This window comes from Octopus bimaculoides, chromosome 20 (assembly GCF_046866305.1).
Source record: "Octopus bimaculoides isolate indiv1 chromosome 20, ASM4686630v1, whole genome shotgun sequence".
Classification (NCBI taxonomy): domain Eukaryota; kingdom Metazoa; phylum Mollusca; class Cephalopoda; order Octopoda; family Octopodidae; genus Octopus; species Octopus bimaculoides.
The window spans coordinates 32,852,822-32,867,821 of NC_142947.1; the positions used below are offsets into that span (position 1 = coordinate 32,852,822).

A 15,000-nucleotide genomic window follows, 5' to 3' on the forward strand; every position below is an offset into this window, starting at 1 on the left:
ACGCACATGTGAATGCACATACACCTCCACACATACAACACACACATATATGCACCTACATACACACACATGCGTACATACACTTCAACACTCACTCATGCGCACATACACACCCCACCATACGCACGCACGAACACGCACACAAAGCAAACACGTGTAAACAGTAAATACCACACACACATGCGCACACACACATACACACAGTTAACACCACAGGCACACATGCTACCACGTACAAACACATTCATTCACCGCCTCACACACTCCAACCAGTACCACCACAAGCACATACGCTATCACGTACACACACAGTTACTGCCACACACACATATTACCATACACACACACAGTATCACAGATCCATGCCACCACGCGCGTACTCACACACACACTCACTTACTGGCACACACACACACACTACCATACACACACCTGGTTCAAACCAACAAGACACCACCACCACACGCACATACTCAGTTACTGGCAAATACACTTGCTACCACACACACACACACACACACACACACACACTATCACATACACGCACATTCCATCACAGACACACGTGCAAACACATGCACATACACACAGATACCAACCATTTCTCCCATTCACCTGTCTTAGAAAGCACTTTCTCTTTGTCCATCTGTTTCCGGTCTTTTCGGGTCAGTTGTGAATTGTAAAACATAACTGTCACCCTGCTACTTGAACCTGAAGATTGCATGGTTTAATGCATGAAAGTACTTGTTCAATCTGAATGGGCATTTAATATTCTATCATTTCATTATATTATATTATAATAAGATCGTAAATAAAACATGAGAAGCAGACAAAGTTGGAATTTCTTTGAGTAATGTACTTCTATACATTATCATACATACCCATGTGTGTATATATATATATTATTTTGTTTAAACGAGTTCCAACACTGTCTGTTTTTTATGTTTTATTTATATTCCTGCAGAACCAATGTGGGGCATAGAATATGGAAGCCCTGAAACTCGAGTCGCCTTTATATATTTATATTTATATTTATATATTTGATCCTTTATATTGAACACTCAATATTTCATCTACATTCAGTACTTTATTTCATGGTGCCATCCATTTTTATTTTATTTTATTTTATATTATATATTGTATATTATATTATATATTGTATATTCCATATTCTATACCCCACATTGGTTCTGCAGGAATATAAATAAAACATAAAAAACAGACAGTGTTGGAACTCTTTTAAACAAAATAATATATTCCTCTAAACACAATCATACAAAAAAACCCACCTTTTTTGTATTTATTTTTACTCGCATATATATATATATATATATATATATATATACTGTTGTGTCTGGGAGAGTCATTTTCTTATTGAGCCTTAAAATTTAAACACTCACCGGTAAAATTTCCACCTATTTCTTATTTTTAAGAAATAAATAAAAATAAGAAATAAGTGGAAATTTTCCGGTGAGTGTGCTAAATTTTAAGGCACAATAAGAAAATCACTCTCCCCAGACACAACAGAATATGCTTCAACACACGAAATCACATAAAAATCTTGCAAACCAAATCCAAAAACGATATATATATATATATATATATATATATATATATATATATAATATTATATTATGTTATATTCTACTACAGGCACAAGGCCTAAAATTTTTTGGGGGTGGGAGTGGCAGTCGATTATATCGACCCAAGTTCGCAATTGGTACATAATTCATCGACGCCAATGGGAAGAAAGTCAAAGTCGACCTCGGCGGAATTTGAACTCGGAACGTATATTATATTATATTATATTATATTATATCATATGCCTTCAGTAGAAGACATTTGATCCAAGTGCCACGCATTTGGAATGAAATTCAAACCATGTGGATGGGAAAGAAACTTGTGTCTGCGTTTGTGTTTGTCCCCCCGCACCACCACCACAACTGCTTGACAACTAGAGTCTGATAGTATAAGTACCAGAATTTAAAAAACGTGAGCCGGAGTCGATTCTTTCGACTACAAGCATTTCCCCAGCATGGCCACAGTCCATAGATTAAAACTAGTAAACGATAAAATAAATAAGAATATATACACGTACATATATACAGATTGAGAGAGAGAAAGAGAGACGTTTAAACTATTGTGAATCTCAAATTGTGCATGATGGACCACCTTTATATATCTTCAAACTGGTTTCTAATCTGGATTGATTGTAATTTTGTCCTTTCTTTCTTTTGTCCTGTATTTCCTTTTTTGCATTTCCTCTCTGCTCTATGCTTATATTCTGTCTGTGCGAAACGATGCTCATAATCTCTTAGTTAAAGGCGGAAACTTCTTATATCTTCGTTTTATTGTCCTGCTTCATAGTAGGCCCCCGGTGATGACTGCACTGTTGATGAACGAGTTTCCTGTTTCTAAGCTGGTTCTCCGTAGAGCTGTAACTAATGGTCTTAACATCATTATTATTATTATCCTACTTTCTATTAACTGCTTTTCTGCCGTGACGTTTTCCTCTTCCAGAATATCGCAACGCTAACATTTGTTAAACGTTGTTAGGACATTCTCTCTCAACCTTTCACATGTAATAACCTGAAACACGTTTATCAAACTTGAACATATTTGTTAATTTGTTAACCCTGAACATTCTAACGTAGAAGAGTCTTGTAAAGCCCAGTTCCTTTGTACATAAATACATTTTCACTAACTTAGAACTATCTTGTAGTCTATGGGTCATTTTATATATGTTTTCTATTGAAAATGTTATTAACGCTGAATGTCCTCACTAACGTAGAACTGTCTTGTAAACCGAGGATACTTTTATACATACTTTCTGCTAAATACTTTTGTTAATGTGTCAAGGCCGACAGTTAGCGGTGCAGCTTCCTAGTATTATTCCCTTCAGGGGACTGTCATATTAAGTTGACAGTATACAACTACTTCATCGTATCACTACTGCATAAATCTCTCTGAGAAATTTAGAAATGTATTATTTCTATTTTTGTTAACGATTGATATTTTCACTAACCTAGAACTAACTATATTGTAACACTTTGGTGCACTTACGCATGTTTTCCGTTGAACGCTGTTTTTAACCACAAACATTTTAAAAACTCACTATTTTTAGACAGTCTTTATTTACAACGAACACATATATGAATATTCTGTAAGATGGACCTAATTCTATCCGAAAAGAAAAAAATTATTCTTTGTTTCTAAAGAAAAATAACGATGAAGAAAATGATATTTATTTGCACAAATTTAATATTTATTTCTAATAATTTAATAATTATTCATTCAGGCTGTATTCTTCTTCAACCGAAAGCATTTATTCAAAACTCTGACTTCAATATATACAAAAATATTTCTGAATAGAAATATTTAATATATTTTACTAAACGAATTTTTTACTGGGAAATGATGTACAAATAGTCGTATCTCTTCACATGATATGTTTGTACAAAGGTTTTCCGTCGATCAGGCGATAAAGAACCGGATGGGAGACGAAATAAATTCGAGCATATCTCGAAGTTATCTAAGGCTATGATAAATGCTTTGAACGTCATACAGACTTTAAATTCATCAAAGGTAAAAGTAGAGGGAGATTAAACTTGCACAGAAGAACAATCAACTAATGTTTCTCATACAGTATTTGTTAATCTGAACATTTTTATTTACATTGAACTCTCTGCGTATTCTTCAAAACAAAATAAAAACAGATTCTTACTGCATTTCTCAAAAGGTTAATAAAAATAAAGATGAAAATAATAATAATAATAATAATAATAATAATAATAATAATAATAATAATAATAATAATAATAATAATAATAATAATAATAATAATTATAATTATAATAATTATAATAATTTATTCATATGTATGTGAGTATATATTTATACATACATTCATATACATGTATATATTTAAACGCGCACGCACACGCGCGCACACACCACACGTACATACGTATGTTTACATACATACATATATATATATATATATATATATATATATATATATATATATATATATATATATATATATATAGATAGATATATACATTTTTATTTCTTCTCTTCCAGGTGAGCTACACATTCTGTAAAGATTTCCTCTCGGCCTTACTCAAGAGTATGAGCTCAACACAATTTGGCAGCACGTCAGTTTTCATCAAAGCCTTCCAGAGGGTAAGTTTCTAAAAGGCGACTATGAAATATTTTTTTCTTGTGATCAGATACATCCTTCCAAAGCAGCTGCATTGTAATAATCTCTTTTCACCAATCGAAAATATCGGGTCAGTTATATCTAGGTCAGCACTAGCGAAGCCGACCTGTAAACAAAAATATTCCACTGTGTTTGTGTTGTTGTGATGCATCGCTGAACACGTCATTCTCGTCTCAAGTCAGCGGAGGCCAATTTAAAATAACCTTGGCTGTTATACGTTTAGTTAAACGTTTTGTCTATGAGGTACGATGGCTTTATAGTGGCACAATTTCAGTACATTACACCGTACAAACAAAACATTTTATTTCTTCAATGTTACTTAACCAGGTCAAAATATCAGGGCATCTCAAATCACCTTCATTTCAATGTATCGGTTCTTTTGTGAACATACATCGTCGGAAATGAGAGTTTGTTATCCGAAGATGAAAGGTAACATCGAATTTGCTAGAACTATTAAAAATGAGCATGTACGCCATTATTCTATGTACTTTAGCCTATTTTGAAATAGTTTTATGCTTAGACTCCTGGAGGTGGCTTCATTAGATTTTTGTCTTTAGCGGATGATAAAAATGCACATTATAAATATCTCTGTGATACTGTAATTTAATAACTGTTATTTATTCTATTATAATATTTATAAATGTAGTTTAAGGCGGCGAAACTGTTAGAACACCGGGCAAAATGTTTAGCATCATTTCGTCCGCTTTACGTTCTGTGTTCAAATTCTGCCGAGTTCTATTTTGCCTTTCACCTTTCCGGAGTCGATAAAATGAGTACCAGTTGAACACTGGGTCGATATAATAGACTTATCCTCAGCCTAAAATTGCTGGCCTTGTTCTAGAATTTGGAAACAATATTTATTGGTGTAACTTCGTTTTGTGTTTATTATTACGACTAGAAAAAAAATCAGGTTCGTATTTATTGTAATTATTAGATTGTTTATATGTTAAAGATTTTTCTAATTCTCTCCATATCCTAACCGTTAGTATTATGGGATACAAATCCATTATCTCTTTATAGCTTTACGTTAGTGCATTCTAGTCTGCTTCTCAGTGAATAATCCGATGAGATCTGCTATTTGCGCAAAAGCGCATCTACTTGCTCATATAGCAACGCGTCCATTTCTATTCTTCTCGGCCTACAGCGATTTAAGGAAGAATAGTGACTCTCTTGCGTTCAATGTTAATATTTGTATCAGTGTCGTTTAAGGTGATGCATATTTTCCAAATTCTAAAACGTTCGTGGTAGAAGACTTCTAAAAACAGATAATTGTATTCTTCAATGTTAATTAAAATGAATTTACTGATCGATTTATCTTGAATACTCTTAACCTTGTGAATCGTGGTAATACCACAATTACATTGTGTTACGTTTGATATTTGTTTAACGTTTATGTTTATAGAATACAGTGTTCAGAGGATTGTCAGATAAATTACTTCGATTTTTCCCCATATATTTTAATCCATATTTTTCATCAACAATTCGAACCTATCAATCAATAATGTATTCTCCTTCATTGTTCGCTACCTCTTGGCAATATTCCACTCGCATGTGAAAGCCTTGACGGTAGAAATCATCGTGTCTTGACTCGAACAAATCTGTGATCACCGTTTTCAGCCTCAAAACGTTAGTTATTGATCAAAATGCCTGGCAGACTTTTAGAGAACAACCTAAAAAAGATAATAATTTGAAGGCACTTTATCAGGAGAATATGGGGCTGGGGGTGCGGTAGAACCCTGCAAGGGAGCTCTTCAATATCGCTTCTGGTCAAATTAGCGACATGGAGCGAACGTTGTTGTGTCCAAGAATGATGCAATGTTGTGTCACTGGACGAGTCGTTTCAGCTGGAAGGCTTCGCTGAAACGATGCATTTGCTGACGGTAAAGCTTTTAGCCTTTACCAGTCTTGTCAAACACGGACGACTGATTTCTGTAAATGCAGTTCTGGCTTTGTTCGAGCTGTTGCGTGCTTGCTGAGCCGTAGTCATTGTTATCTCTGCTACATTTTAACTTAAACATACCACTTTTGAACGCCAGTCACGATACAGTAAAGAAATTTATGTTTGTGCTTACGAGTAGTCCGGTGTCAATTGACCAAACTGGTGGTGGTCGAAAAACCCTGGAGTTTGTTTCTGCTGTTCAGATTAGAGAGTGTGGCACTTATACACCGTGATTTTTAACCTTACCCGTTGAAATAAGGTGACAGGAGACGGATGATGGCACCATGACAGCTACACTTATTTGGACCAATTATCTCGTGGATTTATACAGAAACTCGTTGATTGGTTCGTACATTCGATCCTCATTGAATTGGCTAGGTTAGCTTGAACAGTCTGAGAGTCTTTGAAGTTTTAAACCATTTCTGTGCAGTTTTTTCAATGATAGCACCGTCTCCGTACACAGCACAAATGTCACCAGCCGCTTTAACAACTTTCGAGCCTTCACTGAAATTAAAGAGAGACGGTGTCTAAAATGCACGTTTATTGTTTGTTTTTGTTTTGTTTGTTTTTTTCCTTTTTTTTTTCATGACACCACATCGTCATATGCCTGACAAAAGGTGAAATTTATTCAACTTCCAAAAACGTAGAGAAAAAACAAACCTTTAAATAAACCTTAAAACACTATGAGGAAAATATTTTTCGCGTTAATTCAAATGGCATTGGATAAAAAAAAAATAAAGAATTTATGACAATCCAATATTTTGATGACTAAACACATTTCACTTCTCATTAGATTGTTTAGGCTACAGTTGTTTCGTTGAAATAATTACCTCTCTTTGATCAGAGGCTAGGTGTGATATCTCCTATAATGTTTCGGTTACACATTTAATGTGTTCTCCTAGCAAAGCATCTAATTATTTCTTTTTAATGCTTCCTTCATCTAAATTATTCCTCTTCAAACAACTTCCCTTTGAATTAACATTCTGCAGTATTTATGTCATCCACTTTAATTATCAAACAACTTCCCTTTGAATTAACATTCTGCAGTATTTATGTCATCCACTTTCATTATTTCCTCTCAATTACAATTTGGTCACTTCCATTTCATTGATCACAGTTTTTAATAGTGAATTAAATTCCATATACGCTCATCATGTCGCACTTAATGCGCTACCTTGAATTTTGGTGGACGTTTTCATTGTTATCTTAAAATGCAATCTGAATGACTTGTATAGAACGTTGAAATATAATGTGCGGACAAAGGGAACTGTAACCGCAAGATTTTCCGTAATATACTCTACAACAGCGTTTGAGCACGAGTCAGTCGGTCCTAAGAAGCAGGCGACAGCTTCCACGAAAGGCGCCGTTTTCACATAATTTCTTCCTTTATGCGTAGGCGTGGCTGTGTGTTAAGAAGCTTCCTTCTCAACCACATAGTTCCGGGTTCAATCCCACTGCGTGGCAAATTGGGCATGTGTCTCCTACTATAACCTCGGGCCGAGCAAGGCTCTGTGAGTGGATTTGGTAGATGAAAACTGAAAGAAGCACGTTGTATGTGTGTGTGTGTGTGTGTGTGTGTGTGTGTGTGTGTGTGTGTGTGTTTCCCTCCACCATCGCTTGACAACCGATCTTGGTTTATTTACCTCCCCGTAACTTAGAGGTTCGGAAAGGTGACCAATAGGATAAGTGCTAGGCTTCTAAAGACTAACTACTAGAGTCGATTTGTTTGAGTAAAGGCAGTGCTCCAGCGTGGCCGTAGTCAAATGACTGGCATAAGTAAAAGAATAAAAGAATAAAAGAATAAATGTGTGGCAAATACGTTTGTATGTATGTATGTATCTATCTATGTGGAAAAATGCATTGATAGATGGATGGAGCAGCGTGTATATGCGTGCGCTTGTGCGTGTATGTATGTGTGCGTGTGTGTATGTGTGCATGTGTGATCAGGTGAGGTAAGGGAGTAAGCGCCACTGTAGTTCGTCGCTGCATCCACTATTTGTCGCTATCTACTCAGATCGTCCTTGGCAACCCTCAGACTGGTTTCCCTGTCAGATCTCATCTCTGCGAAATAGTTCCTTATCTGCCATGACCATGAAGCTTGTAGCCGACCAACAAGAGCTGTCACCCCAGTCGGATCCTCAGAAAACAGAATGCAGTACGCAGGATGCAGCTCAGAAACTCGAGCAGCAACTCAGAACAGTCTAAGGTGATTCACCTGAATCATACAAATAACAGCACGCATCCTTGGTTCTGAGTATAGTCGTTGGTTGGATAGGAAAGCCGAGAAATAGGTCTGGTACCAAAGGGGTTCTGGTAGTAAAGGAGTCCAGGCGGCCCCTAAGGCCGCCAGGCAGTCCTGTGTGGTTGGGTGCATGCCTGTGTAAGTATGTGTATATTCTTGCCGATGCATAACGATGAAGGTTTTAAATCATCAGAAAATAAACTCCAACAGTGTTGCTATTCCACCAATGACCTATACGATACTTGTAGTGATGGCGCGTAGCTTAATGGTTATGGTTTTCGCCTAATAATCGTAAGGTCGTGAGTTCGATTCCTGTTGACTCGTTGTGTCGTTTAGCAAGACACTTCATTTCACATTGCTCCAGTCTACTCATCTAGCAAAAATGAGTAATAGCACATGTACTTCAAACGGCTATCTTTGTAACATTCTGTGTCATGCTGCATCTTCCTAAGAACTACGTTAAGGGTACGCGAGTCTGTGGAGTGCTCAGCCACTTGCACGTTAATTTCACGAGCGGGCTGATCCGTTGATAGGATCAACAGAGACAATCCCCGTCGTAACTGACGAAGTGCTAGTGTACGATACTTGTTATGCCCTTAATAATAGACATTCCCTTGACGCTCACCAAAAGAAGTATACAGAACTAATTATTTGTCTATTGGATATCTATAGCTAATCTACCGTTGTTCACCAATTATGATATAAAATGAATACACTGCATAAGAGACACAGAAATATCTATTAGATATGTGCATGTGTGCGTTAAAATAATTGCTTAAAATCGTTGAAATTAGTTTTAATATATACTAGGTCATATGACATTATTTCACGCGACTTACCAGTTTGAAAAGAAATATCTCATTTTCTCCCATCCTACATATTTCTCTTGTCTATTCATTTATATATTAATGAATATTTCTTTCTGTCACTATATCTATCTATCTATCTATCTATCTATCTATCTATCTATCTATCTATCTATCTATCTGTCTGTCTATCTATCTATCTATCTATCTATCTATCTATCTATCTATCTATCTATCTTTGGAATGCTACCTTGGACACGCATCTAGACTATGTGGGCAGAGATAGGAATAGACGGGGATGCAAATGCCTCAAAGACCTGCTCAGACGCTTTCAACTGTCTGACAGGTACCGACTCGACTACCCGAATGCGCCAATGTGGACATGGACAAACCGCATCGGGTCGTCGAGATCGTATCTAGATAGAATACTGTGTAGGAGAGTAGATAGAGATAGCATAGGGTGTCCACAATTTCACATAGTCAGCTACACGGATCACAAACTTGTGACGTGTACGCTAGACTTAGATAAGACACATAGGCAGGACCCCGGTTACTGGAAACTAAACGCGTCTTTCCCGTCGAGACAAGTTTTCAGAGACCGGATTAGCACGTTAGTAAAGAGGGCTTTGACGGGAGCCATCATCAATAACAAATGGTGATTTGCCCTCAAGAGAGCAATAAAAGCAGAAGCGGTTAGGTATAGCAAAGCACTAGCCATAGACAGAAACAGAGTAGAGGGTGAGCTAGTTAAGAAGCTAGAAGAGGCAATTAGAAGTGGCATCGCATCCGACGTTTTGGCGGCGAGGTTGGCCCTAGACCAACACTTCAACGCCAAACACGAAGGGTGCATTGTCAGGGCTAGGATGCGTGCTCTAAGAAACGAAGGTGTTGGAGCCGCAACAGGGCAACAAAGCCACCATTCGGTCTCTGGTGGACGAACAGGAGCGCGAACTGCTCGAGCCAAGCAAAATGTGTGAGGCCTTTCAGCGGCACTTTGCTCGACTGTTTGGGACGAGTGGCGAGCGAGAACGCAGGGTGGACTTCAGTGCCTACCTGCACAGCCTTCCACGACTCTCGGCAAGAGAGGCGGTGTGCTGTGAAGGTGCCATCACGGCGGTGGAAGTGAGGGACGCGATGGCGGGATGCTCGAGGGACAAATCTCCGGGTTTGGATGGTCTGCCCTACGAGCTTTACAACTGTATGCCAGACTTGTTTGGAGACGTCTTGGTGGCGGTGTACTGCAACTGGCAGCAAAACGGGAGCATTCCCGGTTTTGTGAGTCGAGGAGCCGTAACGCTGCTGAAGAAAGATCCAAACAAGGGGGACGTCATAGATAACTTTAGGCCCATCACCCTGCTCAATGCAGACTTGAAAATTTTGGCCAAGGTGTTAGCCAAGCGGTTGGCGCTTGTCATCGAGAAACTGATCGGCAAGGCGCAAACGTGCGCCGTGCCGGGCAGGAGCATCCATGACAACCTCCATCTGATGCGCTACATCATAGAGCGGGTAGTTAAGGAACCTGGCATGGGTGGGGCCCTGATCAATTTAGATCAATCGAAAGCTTTCGATAGGGTAGACCATCAATACTTGGAGGCTGTCCTCATAGCGGCCGGCTTCGGTCCCATTTTCCGCGGCTGGATGGCTGCCTTGTACAGAGGCATCCGTTCGGTAGTTCGCGTCAATGGGCATCTATCAAGACCCTTCGACATTGCACGTTCGGTCCGTCAGGGATGCCCCCTCTCGTCGCTTCTGTACGTGTTGACTCTCGAGCCACTACTGCGGAAGCTGGCGACGCTGAGGGGCATCCCGCGAGAGTTGGGATGCGGGACGAGCGTGTCGGCATACGCGGACGACGTCACCGTCATAGTGTCTAGCCAAAAGCACATCGAGCTTGTCGGCGAGACACTGAGAGACTACGAAGCGGTAACGGGAGCGAAAATCAACCGGGATAAGTCAGTGGGCTTGCGGCTCGGCACCTGGAGAAGCAAGCCCATGCCGTCAAGTAGCGCCTCCGTCGTGGGACGTTGGACGGACGGTCCGGTTGAGTTGCTCGGGGTATGGTTTGGTCCAGACCTCCAAACGGAGAAGAACTGGGACGAGATAACGAGAAGGGTGGCCACTCTAGCCCGGCAATGGGCCGAGAGGAAGCTTTCCCTGAAAGGTCGGGCGGAGGTGGCGAACACGTACATCGCGTCCGTCATCTACTACCGCCTGACCGTCGTTCCTTGTCCCGACCCTACCATCACCAAACTGGAGCGCATCCTCTTCCGCTTCTTGTGGAAAGGAAGCGTTCCGATGGTTAGGCGATCCGTTTGCAGCCAACACCCGTTAAAAGGAGGACTGGGCATGCCGTGGTTGATGATGCGCAGACACGCGCTGAGACTGCGACATCTCCGGCTCTAAGTAGACAGCGGTGAACAGATGTGGTCACCGTTTGTGCGGCGCGCTTTCCCGCAGCTCGTCTCCATGACCGAACTGCAGTCGTGGATCAAGAAGAGGCCGAGGAAGGGCGAATGACACCGCGAGTGTCGCGCTGCTCTTCGGCAACTCCAACAACCCGGGTCAACCTTGAGCGACTGCATCACAACTAACGCATTCTATAGTGGATTAGTGGAGGGAAGGTACGACGGCGATCTCGGGGCGAACCTGGGCGTCGACGAAGAATACCTGACCCGCCTGTTTAAGACGACCTTCGGGCCGGGACCTATGGACAACTTCCAGAGATCCCTGGCCTGGCAGTGCTATCGAGAAGCACTACCCGTTCGGGATAAGCTCTACAGGCATGGCTCGAGAAACACGGGGCCGACCTGTCCGAGATGCCGGCAGAGCGACGAAACCGTTCTGCACGCACTCGTACAGTGTCCCACCATTTCCGAGCTGTGGGCTTACGTCGAACAACTGCTATCGCGTGTGGGACGAGTCGGTCTATCAGCCGAGTCTATCGTGAATATTGTCGCGTCTCCTTCCTTTAAACGGGAAGGAAGAGCTATTTTCATCGTACTTGTGGCTATGGCGAAAGAACGTGTATGGTGGACGCGTCTGAAAGGTCTAGAGACAAAGACTTTCCTCTCTGGGCAATCTCTCATCAACTTCTTCAAGTATCACCTGAAGAGGAAGGTGAGAGTAGAAAGGGATGTCTTGTCTAGTGAATGCTTCAAAAAAAGATGAGTGAATGTAGCAAGGATGGCACGTGTGAATGACGGAGCCATCTTGAGCATAACCCTATGAACTAGAAAAAAAAAATCCAAGAAAAAAATAAAACAAAAAGGCAAAAGAGAGTCACTTACTGTTATAGTTTCTTCAATGAGAATATTGACCAAGGTTACCGTGGTCTTTTCCGTAGGCTTTTCCTTCCACGGCTAAACCTAAACTGTCCTCCCCTCTTTTTACACGAGAACATTACTGTGTGATACACGATCCCTATTGATCGGCCTTTCCTTTTTTTTTTCGATCCCTTTTGATCGAACTCCCCCTTTTTCCCTTCCTACGATCCCTTTTGATCGACACCACCCCCTTTTTTTTCCTTCCTTCCCCCTCCCAAAAAGAAAAGCTCTACATTACATTTGTCCCATCTTCGTTGAGCCCTGTGTGGCTAATAAAAGAAATGTATCTATCTATCTATCTAGCTAGCTAGCCAGCTAGCTCTCTATCTCTCTCTCTCTCTCTCTCTCTATATATATATATATATATATATATATATATATATATATATATGTGTGTGTGTGTGTGTGTGTGTGTATACCCCTCTATCAATTTCTCTATCTGAATGAATGCATGTGAATGGAAGGGAAAGATAGACAGAAAAATCAATTATATATGTGTGAGTGTATGTATGTGTGTGTATGCGCGTGTGTGCATGTGTGGATGTATGTGTTTGCGCGTGTGCATGTGAATTCATATCTATTTGCTCACATACGTAATACACACCCACACATATATATTCACACGTGTATATAAGTATGCATGCATGATGTGTAGTCTCTGATGCATGTAATGCTGCTTAAAGTTTCACCAAATCGTTACATAACATATTTCTTAGCGTTATTATTGACGAACATATTTTGGTCACTTGAAGATAACATTTTGTAAATATCTTCACAGTATGGCGTAAGGAGGAAACATCTAAAATAGAGGACTTTATCTGTACCTGTTGGGTGGCTAAGTTCAGGTATAATCTCCTGCATCAATAAAAGTCATCAATATTTAAATGTGATTATGAATCTTACAGGAAAATTATGGAAGAGGAATACGGAGTAAGATATGACTAGAAATAAAAAGGCTTATATAAATCCATGTCAACTTTATTGTTGAATCTATTCTTATTACGAGCATATATTTTGTCTTGGAAGCCCCATTATTTGCTAAAGTATATGGACTAAAGTATTATGAACTTCTCTTTTATTAGATGCGAGTTTAGAGATTCTTATACTAATGTTTTCGAGTTGTTTGAACAATTTCGTTTTAATATATATCTTTTGTTTAAAAGATATATCGGCGATTAAAATTCTTAGCGGCATTTCATCTGCCTTTACTCTCTGGGTTCAAATGCCGGCGGCGTCGACTTTGCCTTTCATCTCTTTGGGGTCGACAAAATGAGTAACAGTTGAATGCTGAAGTCCGAAATCACTGCCCTTGTGCCAAAGTTTGAAACCAATATATATCACTTGTAATGGCAGCAGACTGTCCGAAACGTTAGCGCGCCGGGCAAAATGTTTAGCGGCATTTAGTAGCACCTTTATGCTCTAATTACAAATTCCGCCGAGACCGACTTTACTTGTCATCCTTCTGACTCAATAAAATAAATACCAGTTGAACACAGGGGTCCACTCCCCACCCACGCCCGAAATTGCTGGGCTTGTGCGAAAATTTGAAGCAATGCATAGCACTTGTTCATTGAATTTGTAGGGTTTCAATTTTCTAAGAGAGATGAGACCTTTAAAAAATTTGAAATTTGTACTTTGTTAGTTACAGCTGTTTATATGTCTAAGCTATTAAAAATACATACGAAATGTTATTTAAAGCCATTAAACACGGCAATAATATATGTTTCACGCACTTGAACTCATTAAACACAAAAACTAACAAAGTTACAATCTTCCTGGTTCTAGTAGACATGACCGTTAAAGGAAACTGTTCAATAAAAGCACGTCAAATATTGAAACGAACATAAGCAGGTGGCATACACGGAGGAATTGAATAAAAATTGATACACTACTGTTCGACATGAAAGTTACTTCTACAGATTCAAACGGATCAGTCAACAGTACACAGTACACAGAAATTATAAACGGCGAGTTCATGTGATACATTAACAAGACTGCTTACTTCCGACATAAAATAGTAACCCCAGACTAGTCTAATTACATCTGGCAACTGAAAGCGAGAAACATCATTTATCAAATAAATTGGAAAATATTAGATGGAAGTTCAAAAATGATATGTTTAAGTTAAAATGTAGCAGGGATAACAATGGCCACAGCTCAGCATGCACACAACAGCTCGAACAATGCCACACTCATACGCATAGAACACACATAGGCACATAGTCACTCCATTTATACACAGCGAAGGAAATCATTATACTGAATATTCAATGCCCACCTAAGTGCTTAAATTCAACATCAGTACTTTACAGTAGAAGGTTTAATAAGTTTCTATTATAACTTTGGAAGCCCATTTCACCATTAACAGAGACAGACGAAACAAATAATAATAAATTCCGTTCATGTGTATATTGATTTGTTTTCAGCATTCGTCTTCTTGTAGTCACGTCTTTTCACGAGTCATATAG

At 39.5% G+C, this 15,000-nt stretch overlaps 1 protein-coding gene across 5 annotated transcripts in view; it reads left to right on the top strand.

The window, feature by feature from the left end:
- LOC106877684 (pleckstrin homology domain-containing family G member 7) overlaps positions 1-15,000 on the top strand; it is a 970,386-nt gene that overhangs the window by 891,842 nt on the left and 63,544 nt on the right. For all 5 annotated transcript variants that reach the window (XM_089338328.1, XM_089338327.1, XM_089338326.1 and 2 more), the window contains one exon: positions 4,084-4,185. In XM_089338328.1, coding sequence (XP_089194454.1) covers positions 4,084-4,185 — 102 coding nt within the window. The remainder of the gene's footprint in view (positions 1-4,083; positions 4,186-15,000) is intronic.